Source organism: Melospiza georgiana, chromosome 6, assembly GCF_028018845.1.
Source record: "Melospiza georgiana isolate bMelGeo1 chromosome 6, bMelGeo1.pri, whole genome shotgun sequence".
NCBI classification, from domain to species: Eukaryota; Metazoa; Chordata; class Aves; order Passeriformes; family Passerellidae; genus Melospiza; species Melospiza georgiana.
The window spans coordinates 40,617,543-40,643,588 of NC_080435.1; the positions used below are offsets into that span (position 1 = coordinate 40,617,543).

Consider the following 26,046-nt stretch of genomic DNA (forward strand, 5'->3'; position numbering starts at 1 on the left):
TTTATTTCTAGTGGTGACTGCAATTGCTGCATACTCAACTAGGATGTCAGATCCGGGTTTGAGAAAAAAAAACTCCCTGGTACACGTAGGTGCTTTTGGAAACACCTTAAAACAAACAAAAGCCATTGGAGAGGAGGAGTTAAGGTAGATGTTTATTTAGAACTACTGAAATACAGACTTGCAGGGGATTAAAGAACAAATTTATTATTTTTTAACTTATGTCAGAAGTATCTAAAACTACTCTGAAACAGGAGATCTAAATAGACTTTGCATGCAGAACTAATTGGAGAGGCAATATACTGATGGACATTTTGTGTAACAGGAATTTCATAATACACAATGTAAACAATTACAGCATCATCCTTCTGCTTTTTATTTTACCCCGGAAACAATGACCCTTTGTGCAAATGCTACCTTGCTTTCTGCCATATGGATGCTCCCACATTATAGTCTTCAGAAAAACTCACACAGCAGCAACTCAGGCATTGCCCCTTCCAGAATGGGAACTCTGTGTAAATTTATAATAATTAACTTCTATGTGACTGACTTTAACCACAGATCTCAAAGCATTTCAAGGAAGGGACAATTATGAATGCTGGGTGTTCACAGGTTAAATAAGAGCGTACTAATGGGTGAGCTTTAAAGAACCTTTGGCAAAAACTACAGTGTATTAGAATAACGGCACAGAGCCTACTGAAGGAGGTCATTAAAGGTTTACACCTATTCACCACAAAAATAGGCCTAGTTTGATGGGCAGTGAATTGGCAAACCCCTTGCTGGCACTGCTCTTTGGCTGTATTTCCTTTATTCGCCTCCGGTGGTTTCCAGGGCACCCAAGACGCCCGGAGCAGACCGTGACCGATCAGCGGCTCCCGAGCGGGGCCGGCCCGCCCCGAGGGCCCCGCGGCAGCACCGCCGCCCCGACCGGGCCTGCCCCGCCGCTCTCGCGAGAGCAGCGACAGCGGGCGGGCTCTGCCGCCGGGGCGGCGCGGCCATGGAGCCGGGCATGGAGGAGCTGATGCCGCGGCTGCTGCCCGTGGGCGACTGTGACCTGGCCGAGGACTTCGACCCCACCGTGCCTCCCAGGACACCCCAGGAGTATCTGAAGCGTGTCCAGTGAGTGGCGGCGCGGACGGGCCGGGGCCGGGGCCGGGCTCCGTATCCGGGCGCGCCAGGGCGGCCGTGGGGACCTGTCCTTCGCCGGCATAATCGGTGTTTTACACACCTACAGGAGGGGCGAGTACCGATCTCTTCCCTCTCGTGACCGGCGACACGAATCGAGGAAACGACATGGAGCCGTGATGTCAGGGGAGGTTTAGGCTGCATGTCAGGAAAGGTTCTTCACCCAGAGGTGGTTGAGCATTGGAACAGGCTCCCCATGCAGTGGTCACAGAACCAAGCATGACAGAGTTCGGGAAACATTTGGACAGCGCCCTGTGATTTCTGGGCTGTCCTGGAGTTCGACTCAAGGATCTTGATTGGTCCTTCCTTGCTTTTATGAGTATTTCAAAGACATCCTGTATGTATCGACCTGTTACAGGAAAGGAAAAATGCAGCCCACTTGATTCTGTTTTGTAGGATTGAAGCAGCTCGATGTCCTGACGTGGTCGTGGCGCAAATAGATCCCAGAAAATTGAAAAAGAAGCCGACAGTAAACATTTCAGTAAGTTTGAGAGCTTTTACGTGTTTTGAGGGGGGAAAAAAGGGGGAAGGTGCTACTATAATTATGTTTGTATTAATTTGGGGGGGTCATTGGCATAACCAAATGGCGCTGCTAGATTCTAAAAGCTTCTACAGAATTAAATGTCTGTGTTTGAAGAAACCCCTGCTCAGCTGCTGGGTAACAGCAGTCTTTCTAACCGATTCAGTTGATAATCCCCATACTATTCAGTATGCAACAGACTGTTTTACTGTCTGAGGAAATCAAATGTTGCATTAAATTTTACAATAATTATATTTACATTTTAGAAGAAAATTATGTTTTTATTACTTATTTATATATTGTTTATATTTATTTTGTATTATTTATATTATATTTACATTTTGGAAGAAAAATATATCCATACCTGTCTTTGGGTTTAAGTCTGTATCTAGCATAACTGCAGTAAGTACAGCTAAGCTTGACTAAAGTTAGATGAAATTCTAGCACCACTTCTTTCCTTTTGGGAAGAATATTTTATTGGAATTTTTCCTTACTTTTCCAACAAATCTGTTGAAGCAGATTTTTCTGTTGTTGCATTGCCTTGCCAGCACGGTTTTTAATCTATTTTCAAATAGTTTGCCTTTCTCCAATGACAATGATGTAATCTGAAATTTCACTATTAGATTTCTCAGAGAAAGTTTCTAATACTGATCTGACCTTGTAACTTCTGCAGCCATTCTCTTCGTCTGTCTCATCTGTGTCTAGTGACATTCTTAAACACTTGAAGAAAGATTTTGTTTAATAACCCTTTCATGATAATCTTTAAAGAGGTTATATCTACCTAACTATCAAACTTAATTTTCTAGATGGTTTTATGGTCTTCTGTCTTCCTCAGCTTACTGTCTTGACAGGCAGAATGCCTAAGATTGATAGTATCTGTCGCAGATAAGGAAACAGTGTCCTGTTTTTTATGAGCAGGGTGATTAAAGCAGAACAATTGCTGAAAGGAAGACATTAAGTAATTCTTTGACAATGTATTTCAAACACTTAGTTTTCCTCCTTATGTACATACGAGAAAAGTCAAACAAAAAAAATTTCTCTAAACCAAAATCTTAACTCATCCTTGGATATGGTCATGAAATTACCTTTCTTGAATGAAGATTTCAAGGATATTCTTTACCTGACAGTAAACATTTACTGATTCTCTTGTTCTTAAGGATTCTTCTTATAAAGCTCTCTTTACATTATAATTATTGCCAGTGTTTTCTCAGATTTCTGGATGTCAGCCTGCTCCTGAAGGATACTCTCCAACGCTCAAGTGGCAGCAGCAGCAAGTGGCCAATTTCTCAGCTGTTCGTCAGGTACAAGATAGTCTGTGAGGAGTCTTGCACTGTCTGGATAGAACATTTCTGTGCTTTACAGGGTATAACTTTATATCTAGTATAGAAGTGTTATGATTTTGTAGCAGGGTAGATGTTTATAGGCAAGCGTTTTAAGTTCTTGAAAGCTAATTGAGCATATGTGGCTTTTAAACCTCTGATAAAACTCTTGAGAGTCACATTTAAGAAATCCTCCTTCAACAAAAATATGTCCGTATTTAGGTTAAATGCTATGGTGTAGTTGAGGAAGGACAAAAACCCCTATAATGTTATACAGTTATATTAAAACACAGTGTTAGCAGGAAATGTTCAACACAAACTAAGAACCAAGTGGATTCTAACCCACCAGGAGATTCATAAAGTCCCTTCATACAGTCAGTTTAGGGAGCTGTTGACAGAGATGGCAACCCATTATGAGGAGACATACTGATTTGGTAAAACATATTTGTAAGGTTGTACAGTTAGCACAGATTTTAATCTTTCCTGATACATTTGCACCCTGCTTGAAGTAACACAAGAAGAATAGAAAATTAAGCAGTCTCAAAGGGTAAAGGTTCTAAGTTCAGCTAAGCTTTACTAAAGTTTTAAACTGAAGGAGGGTTGATTTAGATTAGATATAAGAAAGAATTTTTTACAATGAATGTGGTGAAACACTGGCACAGGTTGCCCAGAGACAGATGGATGCCCCATGCCTCAAAACACTAAAGGTCAGATTGGATGGGGTTCTGAGCCTGATTTAGTTAAGACGTCCCTGCCAATGGAAGAGGGGTTGGACTAGATGGCCTGTGAAGGTCCCTTCCAACCCAAATCTATGATTCTTCTATTCTCTATGCACAGTTCAAACAGTGTGAAATGGAAAATATAATAAAAATGTAGGTAGAGATCACTTGTGACTCCAGTGCTGCAGACAGCATGTTTACAGTGCATTGATGCTACATTGTAGGAGTACCTCAGGTACTGAGGTGTGACCAGCCATGAGCTTGTCACTAGCACTGAGCTCTGCAGGAGCTCATGTACCATGTTTTTGTCAGGGAGGAAAATTTAGTGAAGGAGGAGATCTGTACTACTGCCTCTACATTGTAAACAGTAACTGAGCTACCCCTCTTTATGTGAGGGATCACACTGCATCCTGTATATTAGGCTTAGTCTAAGGTTTTAGCAGTACTAAGGAGACTGACATCTAAAGGCTTACTCACTGAATAGGTATTTCTCTTATGCTCAAATCAATTGTCTTATCTGTGCCAGAATTAACACTGTAAAATGTGAGACTATCCTAAGAAGTATTTTAAAAAGAGCATCAGAATTCACTTGTTCAACCACTGCATCAGCTGCTGTTACTTTGAGGATTTTTAGTGGTCTTTTATACAGCTACAGGAACAACCAGAGTGGGAGACAAATTCCTTCTGCTACAGAACACTTACAGCTCTCTACAAGTAACTGTTAAGCAGGCCAGTTTGTCTAGCCAGGTAGAAGAAATGTGCTAAGAAAGCACACTTGCCTTCCTTCATACAATTCTGTAGAACCTCTGATACAGATACAGCACTGTTAGGAAACAAGATATTGGCTTTATGTGTGCTTTTGGATTAAATCAAAGTGGGTTTTTTCTTAAGATTGTTCTAACAAGAAAAGTCTAGAAGACTGTTAAAGCTTACTACGTCAGCTTAACCTTATGTAATAAGACTTCAGAATGCCTTTAGCTTTAACATTACTTCCAAAATCCCAGGATGAGATTCTTAATTACATTTCTGCTAAGAGGCATGGGAATTATTTAGCCAGTTGTGCTGGCTATATAACTACTGATTTATAGAAAGTCATAAAATATACTTTTCATACATTTGTGACTAGGATAAAATATCTGCAGATTTAAACTGGGATTTGACTTTGTTTTAATTACTCAGAGCCTGAACAAGCACAGGAATCACTGGCGGTCACAACATTTGGACAGCAATGTTACTATGGTGAGTAGAATTCATAACACTGCTCTGTGGTTTGTTTTCCCAGTTATTGAATCCACAGTTAATCTTGCTTTACAGTTGCATGCAACAATTTAAGTCTTTTCTCCAGTGTCTTCAGGACACAGTATTACACAGTTTTCATTTATTTTTATTTACTTCAGCCAAAATCAGAAGATGAAGAAGGCTGGAAGAAGTTCTGCCTCGGGGAAAGAATATACTCAGAAATAGATGCACTATCTGATAATGAAAATTTAGGAATTGATTACTTGAAGGTGAGTATAGGACTTCTAGTTAGTTTTCAGCAGCTATTTTCTAGACTAACTGCCAGAAACAGTCCTACTGTTTATTACCACTTTGTGCCAAATAGAAAGTAAGCTCTGGCAACCCCAGAAAGTCCCAGTGTACATTCTTTTTATGCAGAAACCAAGTGAAGCAGGAATTAAGTCTCTGTTTTCAGTCAAAATTTGAAGACTTCCTTCATCTCTTGTCAGCTAAAGTCATTACTTTGTTCTCACTGAACAGAATGGAAGCTTTCTTCATAGTCTGCTTTAGTGCTTTGTTGCATAGTGATATGTGGTTACCCTCCTCATATGTGATACCCTACAAATATGTTCTTTACTATGTCATTTTGTCAAACCAAAACTTTAACAAGTAACAGTAGAAGCAAGGTGCTCTGATACTTCACTGGACCTTCACCTTTCTTGAAGATACTTTTTTAATAAATTTCAAAGCTCAGAACAGACTTTCAAATCACTACCATTGTCTGAACATCAAATTAAAATCTTAGTATGTTCTAAATTAGAACAAAGATGTTTGTGATAATGTTTGCATTTTCCAACTTGCTTTTTTTCAGGTGGGCTTTCCCCCTTTGCTAAGTATTGTAAGCAGGATGAATCAGGTAAGCCTACCTCTTAGAATCACATAGTGACATTGCCTAAATCATTATTTCTCATGTTCTGTAGCAGAAGGCTTACCTATTTTTCTTTGCCTAGAGTAGGCATTTGTTTATTACAAATTCTATTAACTGTACACTCAGAAGGAATGTATTCATTATCTTACATTGAGTTACAAGTAACTTTACAAGCAAAGATTTTTCATGACTAGTTCTGAAAGTATTTTGTTGTTGTAGTTCCCTATAGCACATTTAATGTTTGAATTTTTGCTGAATACCCCAATAGTTGCTTTACAATATTTTTAAATCTCTCAGTGTTTTAAGTGCAGTTCTTCCATTTGATTGTGAACTTTTATGTACATTGCAAGGCTAGAAGAATCACACTTATCTTTCCTTTACCACGTTTCTCACTTGCCACCATTACATACAACCAACCAGTCAGTGTGATGCTTCTTTCCTAATCTGTAGCTACTTACCCATAACTTTTCATTAACACAATTAATTCATTTCATACAAAGTTCTTTCCAAATGTGGTACTTTAACACTTACTTTACCCTTACATGTAACCTCAAACTGGAATAAATACTTGTGGAGTAGAAATACTTTTTATATAATAAATCCTTCAGGTAGAAGAGCAGCAAAACAAAACATTGCAGATACTATATTGTCTCTTTCTGTTCCTCTTTTGAAGGCAACAGTAACCAGTGTCTTAGAATACCTGATAAGCTGGTTTGGAGAGAAAAAATTTACTCCAGAACTGGTAATTTTTAATTTATTCTAACTACTTGCACATGAATGCATTAAACAAAGAATAAATTGTTTGCAGTTTTCTATTAAATTATTTTCATATTTTCTAAAGAGTTCTCTAGATGGTTGTATCATATTGTTACTTTCAAAACTTTCTTGATTAGATACTAAAATGAGTATTCACATTTGTTTTAGGAAGGCTAAAATTACAAAACTTAACAGATACACACATTAAAAGTGCTACCCAAACTCCCTCTGTATCCTCCCTTTGTATCACTCACCCCATAACTTCAGCCACGAGGCTTGTTGAGCATCAAGGTTCAGGAGAGAAGAGAGATCCCAGCAGTTTTGGTTCTGTCAGGGTGCTGCACATTCTTTACCAATACCTCCAGTTTAGTTTGGAGGCACATTACAGTGTGCTGGCAAAGACACATTAATCTTTCCACATTGAGCACAGACCAGAAGGCTTAGCTGCATTCATGTGGTGACAAATCAAACCTAAGGACTCCTGATTGACAGGCTACATTGGCATGGAGTTTGGCCACAACTAGATTGACCAGCAGTGTAAGGGCACCATATCTACATAAGACCTTGGTGGATGCTTCTCATTCCTTCAGTACCACAAAGAAAAAGAGTAACGAATAATTACATGATGCTTAGCGTAGTTTCACTGGTTTTTTTCAGTCACTTAAACACGTTTCATGTTCTGTCCTTTCCTGTAGAAGACTGTTTTCTTTTTAACCAGTATGTATGTGACAGAGAATGTGCACAATGACTTTTAGGTTAGGTCCCAAAATGAAGGCCACTAGACCCTGGGATTAAATTATGAAGTTAGACTGGTACCAGAAATTAGGTTTGTAAGAATGCAGTAGAATTCAGATGTAAAACTCAAAGAACATCTTTTCACAGTGGTGCAAATCTTAAAGCAGATCTAACCACTAATTCCATAAAGATCTGAGTTCATGCATTCTGTCTTCAGGAATGTTTTTTTCACAGATTGTGAAGTTAAACTTTAATAGCCAAGTAATAGTTTAGATATTATTAAAATAATCCTTCTTTTGGACTATAATAGCATCAGCTGTAATAATTTATATCCTAGCCAGCATTAAAAAAATGCTAGGAAACCCAGGAGTAGGCTCACAAGAATCTTATCCAGAGACACAGAACTCTACCATGTAGTGTCTAATGTGGTTTAGAAAATTTAATTATTGCATATAGCACTTCAATGCAGTTTTGAGACATACACTTCAGTCCTGCTCTATATAACATGAATTGCTTGAATCTTCAAGGAAATGCTCAGAATTAAAACTCTGTTATTTGAATCCTCACAGGGTAGATGGTTTTATGCACTGCTGGCATGCCTTGAAAAACCTTTGCTACCTGAAGCTCACTCCCTTATTCGACAGCTGGCGAGACGATGTTCAGAAGTCAGGGCGCTGGAGGTAAGATTCAATATAACTGTGCAGAGACTTGGTGAATTTAGCAGGTAAGGAGGATCACTTTTCAGAAGTCTTAATAATTAATTTTTCATGTCTAAAGTTTGCCTGAGAATGTAGGGAAGACTACAAATACACATAGCATGGCTTGTAACAGCTTCTCTATTTGACACAGCTAACAAAATAATTGCTGTAATATTTCTCTCTTTTCCAGGAGAGCAAGAATGAAGAACAAATATCAGCTCTGAACTTGATAATCTGCTTAGTTAGTAGGTAATGCAACTTATACACCTCAACCAGTAATGTATGTCCAGCATAAATGTGTGATTATTTGTACTAACCTAAACCCTTTTAAATGTGAAAGTAAATAAAAGTACCCTGGGCCAATGCAGCAAATATATTTAGCTGAAAGGTTTTAAGATACACCTAAGAACAAAGTAAGCTTATTCCTGTCTTCAGAGTCCCCTGAACCACGAAGCCATAATTATTATAGAAACACTAAAAGATGAGCTAGAAAGCAATGGGTGGACAACTTGAAGTAAGGAATATGTTGCATTGGAGGTTTCTTACCATATTCCACTTCATTCCTAGGTACTTTGATCAACGTGACCTGGCTGACGAGCCTTCCTAGGCTGTTTTGAGAACATCCAGTATTTTGCATTGCCACAGTACAAAGAGCATTATCAGAGTTAACAGCAAGAGACTGCATTGTTCAGACCTGGAGTATTACACAATCCCTTCAGAACACCCTCACACTAATGCATTTGGGACAGCTGTGAATAACTTCAGCTGAGTTTTAGCTGAGATTGTCAGTGTCTCCAATACCATCATCACCATCATTGTAAAGTGGTAACTGAAGTGTCCAGCATCATCTCTCAAGCTCCTGTCTTTGTAAACTACATTCTTGGTTAGAAATTTCTACAATCTGAGTAATCTATGGACACTGCTATCAGGTGAAGTCTGAAGTTACATTACAAATTATTATTCTTTTCTAACAGACTTATTGAGGACTTTTTAATAAAACTAAAGGACTTTAAAGACTGTTCTTAAACATTGTGGGTTTTCTTACTCCATATTATTTAACAGCAGCCTTACTATAGAAATTTAGAGTTAGGGCTGAATGTGTTTTTTCAAGTTTTGGTGCCTGAGCTCTAGCACTGCATAGCAGTTTAACAATAGCCAGCATGTTACTGGAACAATTGTTTCAGTAAAACATAAACATAACTACTTTTTGAGCAGTACATTACAGAAGTAAACCGTAGCTAGCAATTAAAAACAATTACATTAATATTGAATTTATACACAACAAGACAGAATAAATTTCCTTCTTTAGCCAGTATAGACAACCTTAGGTATAAAACATTCTGACACAAGGAGCAGTTGCTAATTTAAAGGACAGGAGAAACTCTTGAACTATGCAAAAACAAGTTTTCTTCTACTGCCCCAAACTACAAGGCTACAAAGGTCTCCACCTAGTATCTTTAAAGATGTGTGAGCTGTTAGCTCATGTGTTAACAGGTTCCATCAAAGAAATACAAAAGCTGTCTTAAAAACAGAGCAGGAATGCCCATGTCTCGCAACTAGCCAAGTTTTTGAGCCACAGTGGTCCAAAGTCCAAACCCCAAGTGAGAGGGTTGTATCACCCATTTTGCAGCCCTCCCTGCAGGGCTGCCTCCCAGAGTGAATGGGCAAAGGTAGCACTTGGGCATTCAAGTCAGGCAACACAACACGCATTCATTTCTTGCTCAAATTTAGTCTTGGTCAGGATTTTTCTCTGTTCTCAAACTCTGTCTCTGGTCTTCCAGGCTCTTTTGGTAATTGAAAGGTTTTGCTGAATATGTAGAGTACATGGTTTTTACCATGTATAAATTATTACTTTAGTATAGAATAAATTTCATACCAAGACACAAGCATAGTATTATTTCTATGAGCATTTATTATATATTTTGGAATTGTGCTGCACACTGCTGTAATTTACATGTTATATACAAGAATGAGCCAAGATACTGAATCCACATACAAAGGCTTTTTAAAGTAGATACCCAGATTTGAACGTGCTCTACATCTTCTGTATCATCACCTGAAATTTACCTGCAGGAAAAGCAGAGTCAGATCACATTATTACCATTAGAATTATTTCTCCAAGTAATTATTTTCTTGTAAAATTTTGTTCAAAGAAATAGTAAGGAACATTTCAGTCTTACAGTTTAATTGTAAGCAGTTGAGCCATTTTTTAAATTTAGCATTAATTAATTGAGCCATTATTTAAATTTAGCATTTAAATTTTAGTTTCACGCTGAACAGCTTCTCTCTTTTCTTTTTGTCTGTAAGTTGACTGTGTCCCACACCACAGAAGTTTTGTCAGCTAAACCTAAAATTTGTGCCAAGTCTGTGGAAACTTTTAATTGAGCAGCGTATGTAGTTACAATGGTCTTTACTTACTAACATCCTTAATGAGTCCTATAGAGAAAGAGCTTGTGCAAATAACCTTCTGGACACACATCCTTACACATTTGATGCTTCTAAATTTAAATACAACTTTTTAGTTTTACTTTTCACTCAACATCATGGAGGCTTATCCTCTACCAGTATTTTCTAAATACTGAAGGATATAGGAACAAGCCATATCCTGAAGTTCACATGGACTCCTATGGCCCAGCAGCTTCAAACAAATCCCACCTTGAAAAATGCTTATAACAGCAACACAAAGTCAGGAAAGTTACCAAGTGAGCTAAAATTGAATACTCCAAGTACTACTTACATGCAGGCATTGATGAAACTTCAGCTGTTACAATACTCTTTATTCCCAGATTTGATAGGCCTCCTCTGATTAGTCCACAGGTGAATGCTAAATACTGAATAAAAAGTTGCACTTCAAATGAGTGTCAACAGTGAAGCTTGTTGATAAAGATTGAAAACAAGTACTCAAGCACACAATACTTGGACAACAGAAAACCATGGAGGTTTTGAGAGACTTTGTCAGGTCTCTAATTAATGAAAGCTCCAATATTTGGTAGAGTGGAGCTCACTACATAGATTGTTCTCATTATTTTGTATTTTGAGTCATCTTCTCTTTCCATTCAACCTGTAGGAACTTAATATCCTTAAAACAATTATTCCCAAGACTTGGCTGAAATTAGCAACTGGTACTGAAGTCAACAAAGGACAAACAGTCCAAGACAGCATTCTTGTGCAGGCCATACCTTAGAATACAAACACGTGCAGATATTTAAAATGTGTGTTGCAAAATAGAAGAAACATTTCACCAAACACAAAAAAAAAAATAATCCCAAGGACACAGCCAGTTGGGAGGACTAAGATCAAGAATTAAGAAACCATAAAATAGATCTGAATGCCCCATTTTTTAATCCACCTGAGCCAAAGTGCTCTATGATAGGTTTTGCAGAGGGACTGATTTTACCTGAACTATTACCATAACTCAGCATCTGCACTCAAAACTATTTTTAATTGGTGGAAGATCTTTCTGAACATTCACATCATCTCAGAACCTTGTTTTATGTAACAAATAGCATCTTCCACATGTGTTCTGGGAATTTTAAAGAAAGTTTCTGAAGACATTCTTCCTGAAGAGAAAGAATCTGTGTGACAGTAGCAGGTAGTGGCAGACAAGCACTTGCACCATGAAGTAACTCAAATATAACAGCAGCAAGTTTCACAATAACCAAGACCATTTTCTGAACTATAAATCAAATCCACTCTTCTAAAACGGGGTGCCTTTCTAAGAAGCACACAGGTTCTGAAGGCAGATCTTTAGGTGCCCTTCACAAGAGTTTGTATCCATTTAATTACCAAATGTAAAGTTATTAACAGATGAAGGTAATGGAAATGAAACTGGCAGACCCTCCTCCACACAGAATCAAAGGGTACCTTTGGTGCATGTTCTAAATACTGCTTTCCTGCAGACATTTGTGTCAAGAGACGGAATTTATTGTCTTGAAGGACGTAAATACCCTGTTTAAAAAGAAAAAATTGAGGGGTTTAGTTAAATGCGCAGTAATATAAAACCCACATTTTCTGTGGATTTGATTTGTAGATAAAATATATATGATCTCAGGCTGAAAAATAAAATTGTAGATTAAGACATAAGTGATTTAAGTTTAGATTGTATTATTTACTTACTTACTTAAGGAATACCAAAAGAAAATTTTCTTAATTGTGAGTATACCAAAAAAAAAAAATCCTCTAGATAATAATATGATCAGTTACCTCTAAAAAATGTTTATGTACATTCCTTCTATAAAGTCTTTGGCAATATATCAAATGCATACTGATTTTTACATTCAAATATCCATCTTCACAGGGTTTTGCACATCTCTATTCTTATTCTCAAATTCAGTGGGAATTATTTTCTTAAAAGCAGTACAGGCAACTACACCTAGCAGACAATCAAAGTTAAAGTCTGGTGTTTTCTACAATACAATTTAGTGCAACAATATGCATCTTAAGTATAAACACAGTATGGCTTTAGCTACACCTGCCATGTTAATTTCCTTGCTACTGACTGTGCTACTTCAGAATTTCCTAACACTTGAACTTAAATTAAGGCTGCATATACAATTAAGACCCTGAAGCTCAATACTGCAGCTTTTTTGATTTTAAACCCCAGATTTCTAAAGTAATAATTATCTCTTATTACTTGATAAGTCACTGAAAAATATTTAATTTGGCACAATCCTAGTACAAATTCTCTTCTTCCTAATTTGACACAACAGGGAAATGGCCATAAGGAAACCAAGTGATTCAAATAGGAAAAATATTTTTTACTCTAGTAAAATGGCTCCTTAAGTTATTTTGGTCTGGCTTTAAGAACTGTGGCTGTTGATACAGGAAAGCACATGGATACAGCACAATGTCACCAACATGCAAATCTGAGAACTTTCTCCACTGTTTCTTATACAAGTATTTTCAATAGACTACAACTGTCTCAACTGCTGAAAGCTCTCAACATTCCTCAAACTAAAAAAATCACTGCAGCTATTTTCTTTAAATAGGTGTTTAGACAATAACATCACTTTTTCACTATTTTTACTAACATTTATTAAGAGACAGATTAAAAAGTTCTTGTTTAAATGTTAATCAACTGTAATCATTACTGTCCTTTCTGTCACACTGCAACAGTGATTATGAAATTCAAACCATTTAGTCTTTTCAAACAGGTTGGCAATAAAAACATCATAGGCAATTTTTAAATTGTACTCTAAAGCTACATGATAATATGAATATTAAAAAACAAGCTTTTTAAACAAAACAAATATGGAACATTTTGAATTTCTTATCTGGTGATTAGTTTTAGACCAAGAAAAATAAAAAATGCACTAGCAACTCAAAACTCTCACCACTCTTCTAAGTTAAATTTAAATCTACAGCATTAGTACCTGGTGATTAGTCCTTAGGTTATCTATTTGTTTTTTGAATACCGTTGTCCAAAAGTCTTTGCAAATGAACTTCATAATATCTAATTCATCCTTGAATCTGGCAGTGTCTTTTGTAAACCTAAGAGAAAAGTGAGAAATATATCAATAATGATGGCACACATAACCTGACCAATTAAACATAGAAATATTTTTAATGGTACTATACAACATCATTTTTAAAGTTATTATAGAAATTAGTTTTCCAACCATTGCACAGTATCGTTGTAGCTTCACTGTCCATTCATCAAGTACTTTAGTTTAAGAGCAACACAGTGTTATCTTAGCATCTGCAATATGATAGCACAAATTGCTTTAATTACATTATTATCAAACATAGTTGACATACAGAAAGGTGGAAAGTGCTCCATCAGTTTTATCTTCAAAACAGTAACTAAATAGAAGATAAATAAAATGCTCACATCTATACTACTTCTTGAAAGGTGTCCTTCAATTAGGCAACAGAGCTCTAACATAGGCCCAAGTATATAAAACTTGTTCACGTTTCTCAGAAGGAACTTCTTTCTCTTGCTTATTTCAGATCCTTATGAGGGTGTTTATCTGGCACCAAAGGCCCACTTTATTCAACAAAAGCATGATTCAGAAACCCAGGAGTCTGCACACGACCTCGGAAGGAGGGCGCTGGAGTGGCACCGCCGGTCCCCAAAGGGCCAGAGCTGCTCAGCCGTGGAGTCGCAAGGGCTGAGGGCACTTTACAAAAATGAAATACAGTGAGGACCAATCACAAAATTATGCTCAAGAAGTAAATCAGAAAAAGAATGAAGTCACAAAACGTACCAGAAGCAGGAAACATGCAAAAGTCTACACAAAGTAGAATTATAGGTAATTTTAAGTATTGAAAGTAACCATGTACCCTGACTCGGTTTTCATGACGGGAAGCACTAGGAAAACAACACACTCCAAAACCGTCCCGTGATACACAAACACAGGTCCTCACAAGAATGAAATACGAAAAGAGGAGACGCCAGAATGACTGATGGTAAGAGGAACGCCCTCTCCGTCCAGCCAAACCAGCGCACCTTGCCCGGGCAGGTGTGCTCTGCCGGCGCGGTGAAAGCCCCGAGAACGAGCAGCGGCTGCCAGGGCCCGCCGGGACCGGACTCACCTCTCGATGAGCCCCTGCCCGACGCGGAAGCCCATGCTCTCCAGCTTGGTGGTGCAGCGCCCGTTCTCCTGCAAGACACAAGGGCCCGGCCACAGCGTCAGCCCCGGCCGCTGCCGGCCGGCCCCGGTGCGGCCCCGGCCCCACTCACCCCTTCGCCCTGCTCGGCGGCGCGGTACAGCCCCGCCACCATCTCGCTGTGCAGCAGCAGGAACAGCGCCTCGTCCGCCATCGCCGGGGCCGCCGCCCCTTCCGGGTGGGCCCGGACACCCGCGGGAGATCCCGGCCGAGGCCGGGGAAGCTCTGGGAAAGCGGCTCTCAGGTTAAGGCTCTGTAGAGTCCGCGGACTCGGGCGCCGCCGGCAGCGCAGAGTCCTGAGCGAGGGTCGGGGATCAAACGCACCCCTGAGCCCACCCTACTGCTGGAGGCAGGTGGGGCGTGCATGTGTCACTGCCTCCAAGAGAGCGCCCGTGGCTTCCCCTGCCCGCCGCGGGGAGCCGCAGAGCGACTTCGACTGCAGCTGAGGAAGAGCGTGGTTTAACGCCTCGCCGCCGCCCCAGGCGCCATGCCTGACACGCAGCGCCGAGCTGCCCTGCCACGCTCTCCAGGGGGATGTGAGGGCAGCAGCGGCCCCGTCAGGCCTCTACCACAGCCAGCGCCAATTAACGGCCCCGTCTATTGGCTCGCCGGGCACAGGCCCCTCTGGTAGCTCAGCGCTGATTGGCTCTCGTCCGAGTCCCGAGCGTGCCGGCTCCTCGGCCCCATCGAGGAAAGCAGGATGTGTCCTGGGCGGGTGGGAACAAGCGGCCCCGAAGTGGTTTTCTGATTGGGCTACCAGGAAATGACGCTTGAGTTCTTATTAGCTCTGTGTCGTGTCACTCCGGCCGCCCCCTTCATTGATTCGTCGAGCTAGCAGGCAGAGAGTTCCTCTAGTTGGGCGGCCGAGATGCCAGTCTTCCCCAGGGCTCTGTGATTGGTGACCGCTTTTGACGAGCCACCCTGGCGGGCGTGCCCCTTCCTCTCGTGCCCGGTGATTGGCGGTCAGACGGGGCCAGCGGGGTGCGATTGGCTGCGCCGTCCGGGCCCGCGGCCGCCGGAGTGGGCGGGGCCTGTCCCCCCTGTTTCCCAGCGCTGCCTCGCGCGGGGCCCGGCCAGGCCGCGCGGCGGGCGGGATGGCGGTGGCGGTGCGTGCGCTGCAAGAGCAGCTGGAGAAAGCCAAGGAAAGCCTCAAGCACGTGGACGAGAATATCCGCAAGCTCACGGGCCGGGACCCCAATGATGTGAGGTGAGCCAGGCGGGGAGCGCCCGGCGCGCCGCTGTCCCGCCAAGGAAGGGCCGGGCGGCGGGGGGGGGGGGCGCGCGTCGGGCCTGCAGGGCGGGCGGCGCGGAGCCGGCCGCGGATCCCCGCGTCCCTGTGCGGGCCGTGCCCGCCCCGCTGGTGCAGCGATGGGGTAGCTCTGCCCCGCGGGGGTGGGGCACGGCCGCGGGGCGCAGGACGGAACGGCCGCAGGCCCGTTGGGCCGGGCGGGCAGCACTAACAGCGCTTGCTGTCTCTTGCAGGCCCCCCCAAAACAGGCTGCTAGCCCTCGCAGGCCCCGGTGGAGGTAGAGGCCGTGGGAGCTTATTGCTAAGGTAAGTAGGCGCAGAAAGGCAGCGGAGTTTCATCCATCCCTTCCCTGACAGTGGTTCGGGCCATCGCGCTCAGTGTCGTGCGTTCCTCGTTTACCTCCGCTCGCTGCGGTACTGTTTCAATGAGCACCAGAGCTGCCCTGCCGGGCCTTGGTGGTTAAGTTTAAAACAGTTCTTAATTTTGAGTTGCAACAAGTCTAAATGGGTGGCTTTCCCCGACCTTCTCAGCTGTTACACTGAAAAATAAGGGGAAACGTCAAAATGAAGGGTGATATTGTGTGGTGGCTGGGACCTTGTCTTTGAAATCGTTCAAAATCAGTCTCTTGCGGATGTACAAACTGGTAGGTGTCTTAGGAGGGATTTTAAAACACATGTGGATAAAGCCACATCCTGAAAATTACTGCAGATAAGATTATTTGAACACAATGGGATGCTTGTTTCAGTGTAGCTACTCAGTTCAATAAGTGCAGAAATTCAAGGTGAAATTAGATGCAACACGTTTAAACATTTCACTGCGGTGCTAACAGTAAATGGTGATAAAACTGAGTAAAATAATTGTGACTATAAAGCAAAATTATAGTTCAATTATGCAGACTTGAAGTGGTCTAGGGATTAACCTAACTTGTTCTAAGACCACAAGTGTTTTCTTTCTAGGCGTGGATTCTCGGATAGTGGAGGAGGACCCCCAGCCAAACAGAGGGATCTTGAAGGTGCATCCAGTAGGTGAGTGCAAAAACTAATGCAGCCAACTTGATTTTCTGAATGAGAATTTGTAACAATAAACAAAAAACTGGTAATAACTGGGGACTTTCACTGTCTTCTTTGGAGATTACTTATTGAAGACTTGTTGGGAATAATTTGGGTGACAGCAAATCACTCCATGAAATTTCTTTCTACTGTAGAGCAATGTAAAGATGGTAGCAATAATATAAAGATATAGCAATACAAAGGTATTTGTAATTTTTTGGTTTTATTTGGCGTACAGTCTGCTATATTACATTCTTCTTAGTTGTGACATTTGTTTGCGGTGAACACAAATTTCATTATGACTGAGACCTGTTCAATAAATTGAATGCAGGCAATCTGACAATGGACTCGGGTTTTGAACTTTCACATCTGGTTGCAAATCCATCAGATGTGAGTGATAATTGGGAGTTTAAGTGCTGTGCACACTTAATGTGCAGTAGTAGTTCTCAACCAAAGCAAAGCTTGCTTTGGAATTTTTGAGTTAGCGGAAAATGAAGCTGGGAAACAGGAAAGTGCTGTGCCACAAATCTGAAAAGGAAAGCTTTAATTATTTATTTTAGGATTTCTTTGATTTAAATTATTTATTTTAAGTTGTTCTTTGTTAAAGCCTTAGTTCATACATGTCTCAAGTGCTAATCCATCAGCCTCTCTCCCATTTGGTAGGTAACTTGAACGGCATTTCCTGTTTAAGAAATTATACCAACCTTTCCATCTCAATGCATTTAAATCTGTCTAGTGAGCCCTTTATACCAGTAGCCATTTTAGAGGTTTCTGGAAATGCACAATAATTTAAAAGAATAAATTCTAAATGTATTTTTTGAAGTTAAATATGGTATTTGTGGATTCTTCTGTTTTTATTACTCTGCAAGTTGTATTAAAATTTAAACTGTTCTGTCTGATTGATTTTCATCAACAATAGATTCTTTCTGTAAAGTGTTACTTACTGGCTGTTGGAACAGTGGGGAGATTTTCACCCAAGTGTTGGTTCTTCTGACTGGACACACTTTTGTTTTTCTCATGCTGGAAGGGATTCTCTCCTAAATAATCGTTCTCTAATGACCACTGGCTTTCTTCCCCAGGCTGGGTGGAGAACGTCGGACAAGAAGAGAATCACGCCAAGAAAGCGACGCAGAGGATGACGATATTAAAAAGGTAATGTATAGTAAATGGAGCTGTGCAAGAGGAAACACACCTGCAGCAGGATGAACAAAGTAGTTTGTTTTTCTTTCTTGTAGCCAGCGTTGCCATCTTCTGTTGTTGCTACCTCCAAAGAGCGAACACGTCGAGACCTTATACAAGATCAAAATATGGATGAGAAAGGAAAACAAAGGTATGCAGAAATCTCTTTTACACTAACGTGCTACTTTTGAGTTCTAGAAAGTCATAGAAGGTAGCTTTAGATTTAAAAGATATTGCACACAAGCTGTTGTGTACCAAAGATTATGTTGAAGAGTTACCATTATGGTATAAAATTTAATTTTAAAAGTTAAATATATCTCTGAAAATATTTCACAAGCAGCAATCTGTGCATTGTTCACATAACTGACATGGATTCTACTTTTCAGGCCACCTACAGAAGCAGGTTTGCTAGTGCTAGTGTTTTAACGTCATTTGAGTAAGACAGAAATATCTGTACTTTCATTGGTTGCTTAATGTCTTGGATTATTACAGCTGTCTTGGCTCATCATTTATTTTGTTGGTTGAAGTAGGGTTTTGGGTATGGTTCCTCACTCCCTCTGCCTCTCTTTCTAAATGAACTAGTTCCATCATGTTTCTTTTCTCATACTACTTTGATTTCTTGTTGTGCGTACAGTCTTGCCTTCATTTCACCTGCTGCTTTTTAGATTCCTCCTATGTATATCTCCTTTTTCCTATATTTTATTTTTCTCAGGGCTATTAAAATTCTAACTGAAATGCAGCTCTATTGGTAAGATGTATTGGAAAACCAAATTTGCAGCCATGTTTGACCTCCTGGCCTCTGTCCATTTCAGAATGCAAGTCACCTGGTGCAGTAGTAATTATACACCAAATAAACAGAAGAATTAGAACCAGAATAAGGAACTATAGAAATCTTCTCTGATAAGTCCCCACAGATCAACTGGCACTTTGCTTATTTCTTTTAATTATAACCTCACTTAGAGTCTTCCTTTACTAGGTTCTAATTGTTTCCCGTACAGGGAGACTTCAAAATTCTTACTGAACTTCCTAGAGCTTCAGGCACCAAAAGCTTGTTCCCTCAGAATTGTGGTTTTACTGCTTTTCAGTTCAGTAGTCCCTAGGGAGATGAGAACCAGTATTAGTCTCTATGAATTGTGGTGGAGGGAGCTTCTTTAAGAGGACACCCTCCCCTGAACTCCTGATTTTGCTCAGTGTCTTCTGGGATGTCATTCATATACAAACTTTCAGTGCACTTTCAGTGATCTCTGGCTTTCAATTTTTATCTGTTCCTGTTTCTATTACTTAATATACTTTTACCTTTCCATGTGAGGTTTGTGCCACTGTAATAGAGTGGTACTTAGGGAAGACTAGCAGCATTTCCTTTCTCACTTTATCAGGTTCAAGGCAAATAAGAAAGTCTGCATCAGGTTTTAAAGACTTAATTTGGGATTGAATAAAAATAAATTGAAAGTGAAAATCAAGAAACTAGTTCTTGCTCAGAAGAAGGGAATTTGTTGAAGAATTTTACTTATTTTTCTCAAAACAACACCTAATTGGATGAGAGCAGTTCTGTTTTCATCCCACAGTGCAGTGTCTCATTGTTGGGCAGCTCTGATAGATAAGTTTTCACTCCCCTGTGGCTCCATTTCTCCTTAGTCTAAGCAGATTGTGGAGAGGGGGGGGAGTGTATGCTTTTTAGAAAACCCAGTTTGCTCCCTTATTGATAGCTCACACTGTATTTACTTGACTTTTTTCTTTCAGTACTCTCTGCTTTAAGATTTTTTTAAAAATCTTAGTGTTATTATTTCTAAATGAACAATGTCCAGGCTTCCAGTTTTGCCAGTGCTAGCTGTTCTGTGTTACACATAAGAGCTGTGTCTAATAAGCAAAATGATATGTCACTGTAAATTATATCCTGGACTGTTGGCACAGTCAGTATGTCTTCTGTTGCTAATAAGTATCCTTGAGATGGAAAGTTTCTCTGATTATTTATATAAATAAAAATCTTAGTACTTGAGCTGAATCTCAAATTTCTTTTTGTTATGGGTTTGGTTTTTTTCAGGAATCGACGTATATTTGGCTTGCTGATGGGCACTCTTCAAAAATTCAAACAGGAGTCCACAGTTGCTATTGCTACTGAGAGGGTACTTACTTTAAATTTTATCAGATTGTAAATAATAAAGCAAAATTGTTTGGTTAAGTTATTTCAAGTAAGAATGAAAGTTTCCCTACAGTGTAGGTTGCAGGTGCAGCAAATTGGTGAGATGGCATGTAGGTTTTTGTTTGTCTCAACTCAGGGAAATGAGGGTGGGAGGCAGGAAAGGCATTCTTACCATGACCTTGTAACCCTGTTTCTCACCTTCGTGGAAACAAAAAGGCAATGTTAAATGGAATTTAATCAGGTAAGTATTTAAGAAATCATAGGCTGTTTCTGGAAATAATAGTGCAGTATTGATGAAGCGGTGCCTACCCTGGTGTGTTCCAGATGTTTAAATTATAACCAAGTATACAGAAATCTATACTTTATTGTGCTATCTGTCTAGAAATCTCTTTTCTGTTCCAGTACAGATAATCAGAATTTCTGATGTAATAAATAAACGTGTGATTGTACTGAAGCAAAGCCTTTGCATAGCTTAGTGATTACGTCAAAAAACTTGTATATGGGATGGTGGTAACTTTATTCCCTTTTAATTTGTGAAGGTTATGGTATTTGTTTACTGTTTCACTAAAGGAGTTATTTAGTTAACACTAATAACCTTGAGATTAAAAACAATGTTTTAAAGTTCGTATTTCAGCAGTCCAGTTGAAACAGAAAGATTTAAGCTTAAAATGTTTTCTGTATAATGACAGCAGAGCTGACTCACAGTGCTGGTATTGATTGCTTTCAGATGCAGTATTTGGGTGGTTTACCTACTTTGTCATGTGGCACATAAGACCAAAGTTCACTTTTGCCTGCTTGCATTAGAACAAAAAGCTGTTTATCAGGATGGTCTAGAAACATGGAGTCCCTGTCTAATTTATAGCAGTATGTGTTTGCACAAAGAGACTTTGAAGAATTACTGCTCCTTACAAAATTTTTCTGAGAGTACCTATGGAGACCTTTTTTTTCATACATATACACTTGCTATAAATCAAAGTCCAGGCCTGAGGAGTTTTATAACACAGCTATTTTGTTGTCCAGGCAGTAAATTCTATATTTTTATGAACAGTTATTGTACGATCTGAGCACATGGCAGTCTAGGGTGTACAAACAGCATTCCTGGATAGTAGTAATATATATAATTAGCAGTTAATATGCTGGAAGTGTTCACAATCTAATTTTTGTTGTCCTGCAGTCCTTCATTTGTTTCTGGAGGAATTTAGTTCTTTCTCTCCCAAGTGGGAAATTTACGTGATTTCCCTGATAGCTCAAATACATTCCTTTTATTTTTCTGCCATTGGGAGAAAAAACTCAAGCTTATATTGAAAATTAAACCAAACTGAAAGATGGTAAAGCACACAGAAATTCACGGGGCCCCATAACTATATAGTTAAACCAACAAAATATTAGGTGCCAGCAAGCAGTGACACTCCTTTCTTTCATTAGCTGTAGTTTAGGAGGTATTTCCTAATGTGTTTTTAGGAATACCTTTAATGGTGTAAATAATTGAAGATTTTTAAGTGAATCAAACTAGAACACTTTCTCTTAATGTAGAGGGAAAAAAAAGATTTTATTTCATTTATTTTAGCAAAAGAGACGACAAGAAATTGAGCAGAAACTTGAAGTGCAGGCAGAGGAAGAGAGAAAGCAAGTAGAAAATGAGAGGCGAGAACTGTTTGAAGAAAGACGTGCTAAACAGACAGAGCTGCGGTTATTGGAGCAAAAGGTGGAGCTTGCTCAGTTGGTGAGTTTTTGTTTTGGTCTCAATCTTTCTCTTGTTTCAACTATTCTTGTGTATCTCAGCATTATTTTCTTTTATTTCTCAGCAAGAAGAATGGAATGAACATAATGCTAAAATAATTAAATACATAAGAACAAAGACAAAACCTCATTTATTCTACATACCTGGCAGAATGTGTCCTGCTACGCAGAAGCTGATGGACGAGTCACAGAAAAAGATGAATGGTAAGGGTCTTTGTAGTACAGAGGTCCATGTTCTTGCCTCCCTTTGTTTGCCATACAAATTTATTTTAAGTCTGCTTAAATACATGAATTTCATGCTTAAGACAAACTATATTCTTACACGGGTGTTCATCATAAGTGGAAATTACTCTTTCAGTGACTTATTTTTATATTGAATGGGATTTGATTCTCTTTCAAGAAGTCAAAAGATGCGTATGCAGAATTTCAGAGGTATGTGTTTTAAACAGTCCTTTATATTGGCTTTAGTACCCAGATGTATCCAAGTGCAGCAGCTTCATTTTTGAAAAGGCAGATTCTGTGAAGATGCAAGGAACTGCAGGTGTTTACAAAGCATTTGAGAAGTTCTTTCTTAAGCATACCATTAGAAATTTCTGATGATTTTTTTTTACCTCAATGTGTGTTCATTTCTGTTTCACAGGATGACTATATTTTTCTTTTGGAGAACAATTTAAAATGCTCCGATTGATGGTAGTCTTACTGTTCTTCTTTTATTAAACTAAGAATGTATTGGTTTGGTTTTTTTCTTAGGTGCTTTTCTTTATCTTGTGGGGTTGGGAGGATAAGAGAAGATAGCTCACCTGTCTGGATAGCCTACAGTAATTAAGCTTTCTTAATACCTATCTAGCTTTTTGCCTTTTTTTTTACTGTCTTTTGTTTGCCTTAGGAAGTATAACCTTAATAGGTAAATACTGGGAAATTAAGGTGTTCTTTTGATATACTGTTGGTTGGTTTGATTTTAATGAGGTCAAAAAGTTTTTGTTAGCTTAGATTTAGGGCTTTGCTGTTCGAATACTCAGCTGAGCTTACTCTCCCCTGTGCTTTGTTTTCTTAAGGTAACTAGCAGTTTTTTCCATTGTGCATTAATGGCTTGCTACTTCAGAAAGGACAAGATTGCAGTATTTCTAACTTGAACAATTTGATAACTTACTAGCTCATAGTTAAAGGGTAAGTAGACTTCAGTGTCTGTAGATTATCTTAACTATTATTTATGCATTTATTCCCTAGCGCTCTTTGAAAGCAGGAGAAATGAATTTGCAGAGCAGATTAACAAAATGGAGGCCAGACCCAGAAGACAATCTGTGAAGGAAAAAGAACATCAGGAGGTGCAGAATGAAGAAAAGAAGGAAGAACAGAACAAGGAGCAGGAAGAGGGTAAGGTGGCTCAGCAGGTGGAAGAGATGGAGACAGGTAATCAGCACAATGATGTAGAAATGGAGGAGGTAGGGGAGGAAAAGGGAAAAATAGGTTCAGGGCATAGCGATGCAGAAAAAGAACAGGAAGAGGATGAGCAGAAACATGACATAGAGATGAAAGTAGAAGAGCCTACTGAGGTGAGGGAGAATGACAAGCAACAGGATGGTCAGCATGAGGAGGTCACAGTTATAAAAGAGGAAGGTGAAAACATTCAGCCTGTGGATAATGATCAGGATGTGGCTGAAATGAATGAGGCAGATAGTGTAGAACCCGTAGAAAATGAAAATGGCAAAGAAATAGAAGCAGAAACAGAGTGTGATGCTCAGCCAGAAAAAGTGTGTAATGTTCCTTCTCCCAAGAAGGAGAAAGGTATCAAAACAGAAAATAATGCTGAACTGGAAGAAACACAGGAGAAAACACCTGAAGCTCAGACAGAATCAGTGGTTGAGGCTCTATCTCAGCCGCAGTCTGTGCCCCTAGCACAATCACCTCAATTGTCTCAGTCCACTCAGGATACAGAGCCCCAGACAGACAAAGATGAAAATGCTGTGGTGTCTGTAAAGGTGGTTGAAGCCCAGGCAGAGCAGAATCAAACACCGAGTGCAGAAAGTAAGAGTAAGACTAGGAGTAGGAGCAGGGGTAGGGCAGGGAACAAAACTGGTCATACCCGTAGCAGCAGCAGCAGTAGCAGTAGCACTTCCAGCAGTACTACCAGTGCAAGTAGTTCCAGTACTGGCAGCAGTTCCAGTCGGAGCAGTTCCACCAGCAGCAGCACTACCAGTGGGAGTACGAGCAGGGACAGCAGCAGCAGCAGCTCGAGCAGTAGTGAGAGCAGGAGTCGGAGCCGAGGCAGGGGCCATAACAGAGATAGAAAGCGCAGAAGGAGCACAGACAGGAAGCGAAGGGATGCTTCAGGAGTAGATAGAAGTCACAAGTCCTCAAAAGGTGGTAGTAGAGATACTAAAAGCTCAAAGGATAAAAGTTCGAGGTCTGACAGAAAGAGATCTATATCAGAAAGTAGTCGGTCAGGCAAGAGAACTTCACGGAGTGAAAGAGACCGTAAATCAGACAGGAAAGACAAAAGGCGTTAACAGAAGAGACCAAGCTTCCCTAGCCTAATCTTTGCAGCAGAAGATTATTTGAGTGAAAGGATTCCTTGTAAGGAGGAAGAGAAGGCTGCCTTAAGAATTGCATGCTGTAAAAAATCTTTTGGAAAAATGCAGACTGTTTACCAGGCATTCTTGTACTTTTTACATAATTTTGTAAAAGGTTACTTACCAAAATTATGTGAAGTTCCTGAAAATGTAAAAATAAAAGATTAACACTCCTTTGCATCTTTTTTTTAAATATCCTGTACTCATTAAGATTCTCTGTATATTTTAATAGGTATACCTTTAAAGTAGATGTGATCATTTCTTCTGTATCATACACTTTTTTTTGTAGAAATAAATGTGCATTTTAAATAAATTGTTTGAGATGTCCTGTTGACAATTAAATTCCCCTTTTTAGATTATATGTAGGAAGGCAGCATTGCAGCAAATATAAAATTTTGCCTTTCCCCTCTATTCCTTGCAAGAATGAGCATTTTACAACCTAGTAAAGCAAATAATCTCTTCAGTGCTGGGTAGGAAGGCAAAGTAATTGATTTGAATCTGTACTTTTTGTTTTCTTCTGTAACTGCAGGCTCTTAGTCAATTCTGTCTATCTTCCGGTTTTATAAAAATTTCTTATCCATAGGCAAGCAGTAATTAAATGGGAATGTTAACACTGGCCAAGGTAGCTCAAGTCCTCAAGTCTGGAAAACCACTCTTGCCTGCTTTCTGCAGGTGCTTTGGTAGTATTTACATCTATGTTCTAGATATAGATAATCTCTTCAATGACGATCCTTGTTTTGGTGGCCAGTGGAAGAAAGACTTCCGTTTGCTTCTCAACCAGGATTCCTTTTGTTTTAGTTGCAGACTAATCTTTGATCCCTTCATACCACTAGGAATAATTACATTGCAGTGTTGGAGTTACCTGGGACTACCTAATACTAATGTTGTGTGCGTGCAAGAATGCTTTCTGAATGTATTTAATAAACCTAAGGTGGTATAGTGTTATCTATGAAGGTGAATACTGTTTTTATATAATTTTGTATGGAAAACAATAACATCTGTTGCTTTGTTCTGTACATGTGCAAATAAATGTGGCTTTGTAGACTACTTAACTCTCTTGTTGCCTATGATCTTTTCTATTAACAGGTGTATTATCTTAGGCTTTCTACATTTAAAGTATGAATTGTAATTGCAGGTGGCTGTACCTTACAAGCTCTGTTTCCACAATTATTCTTAAAGCTTTTAATTGTCTGTTAACTGACTATAAAACTGTAGTGCTCTAATGTATGTTGTCTTGACAGGAAGAGAATTGTGTTATCTGATACACCAAATCACAGACCAGGAAATCCTAGAAAGATTTCAGTATGGAAGGACACATAAGCTGGGTTTAGTGTACGAAATGCCATGTCCACCCTGTTTTTCTGGAAGGTACTTGCCAGGTTCTAGCTTGGAGGGTGTCAGTTTTCATCTGAACTCAATGCTAGTGACAGATTTA

General features: G+C 39.7%; 3 protein-coding genes across 3 annotated transcripts; 2 read left to right on the plus strand and 1 right to left on the minus strand.

Moving 5' to 3' along the window:
* Positions 1-975: 975 nt before the first annotated feature.
* Positions 976-9,881, plus strand: GEMIN2 (gem nuclear organelle associated protein 2). The gene is made up of 10 exons (XM_058026483.1): positions 976-1,116; positions 1,579-1,663; positions 2,914-3,003; positions 4,920-4,979; positions 5,138-5,248; positions 5,830-5,874; positions 6,560-6,628; positions 7,947-8,057; positions 8,266-8,324; positions 8,643-9,881. Exons 1-10 carry the CDS (start codon positions 995-997, stop codon positions 8,680-8,682), a joined length of 792 nt encoding a protein of 263 aa, XP_057882466.1. The 5' UTR covers positions 976-994; the 3' UTR covers positions 8,683-9,881.
* Positions 9,882-9,964: 83 nt separating this feature from the next.
* TRAPPC6B (trafficking protein particle complex subunit 6B) lies at positions 9,965-15,370 on the minus strand. The gene is made up of 6 exons (XM_058026484.1): positions 14,758-15,370; positions 14,610-14,677; positions 13,448-13,565; positions 11,940-12,023; positions 10,813-10,906; positions 9,965-10,142 (listed from the first exon to the last, which is right to left on the minus strand). The coding sequence occupies exons 1-6, from the start codon at positions 14,836-14,838 to the stop codon at positions 10,111-10,113; spliced, it is 477 nt and encodes a 158-aa protein (XP_057882467.1). The 5' UTR covers positions 14,839-15,370; the 3' UTR covers positions 9,965-10,110.
* A 366-nt stretch (positions 15,371-15,736) lies between these two features.
* PNN (pinin, desmosome associated protein) lies at positions 15,737-25,658 on the plus strand. Its single transcript, XM_058026869.1, has 9 exons — positions 15,737-15,891; positions 16,167-16,238; positions 16,890-16,958; positions 18,062-18,134; positions 18,218-18,312; positions 20,203-20,284; positions 21,869-22,024; positions 22,107-22,245; positions 23,269-25,658. Exons 1-9 carry the CDS (start codon positions 15,779-15,781, stop codon positions 24,546-24,548), a joined length of 2,079 nt encoding a protein of 692 aa, XP_057882852.1. The 5' UTR covers positions 15,737-15,778; the 3' UTR covers positions 24,549-25,658.
* Positions 25,659-26,046: the final 388 nt, after the last annotated feature.

Bases quoted from the DNA above. Each gene is read 5' to 3' on its own strand.
- GEMIN2 (XM_058026483.1), top strand. From the start codon at position 995: ATGGAGCCGGGCATGGAGGAGCTGATGCCGCGGCTGCTGCCCGTGGGC. The intron at 5,249-5,829 runs GTGAGTATAGGA...GCTTTTTTTCAG, and splicing joins TAGGAATTGATTACTTGAAG to GTGGGCTTTCCCCCTTTGCT. The intron at 5,875-6,559 runs GTAAGCCTACCT...CCTCTTTTGAAG, and splicing joins TTGTAAGCAGGATGAATCAG to GCAACAGTAACCAGTGTCTT.
- TRAPPC6B (XM_058026484.1), bottom strand. From the start codon at position 14,838: ATGGCGGACGAGGCGCTGTTCCTGCTGCTGCACAGCGAGATGGTGGCG. The intron at 12,024-13,447 runs GTACTAATGCTG...CTTTTTAAACAG, and splicing joins ACCTAAGGACTAATCACCAG to GGTATTTACGTCCTTCAAGA. The intron at 10,143-10,812 runs GTAAGTAGTACT...CTTTTCCTGCAG, and splicing joins AGTTTCATCAATGCCTGCAT to GTAAATTTCAGGTGATGATA.
- PNN (XM_058026869.1), top strand. From the start codon at position 15,779: ATGGCGGTGGCGGTGCGTGCGCTGCAAGAGCAGCTGGAGAAAGCCAAG. The intron at 18,135-18,217 runs GTAATGTATAGT...TCTTTCTTGTAG, and splicing joins AGGATGACGATATTAAAAAG to CCAGCGTTGCCATCTTCTGT. The intron at 22,246-23,268 runs GTAAGGGTCTTT...TTTATTCCCTAG, and splicing joins GTCACAGAAAAAGATGAATG to CGCTCTTTGAAAGCAGGAGA.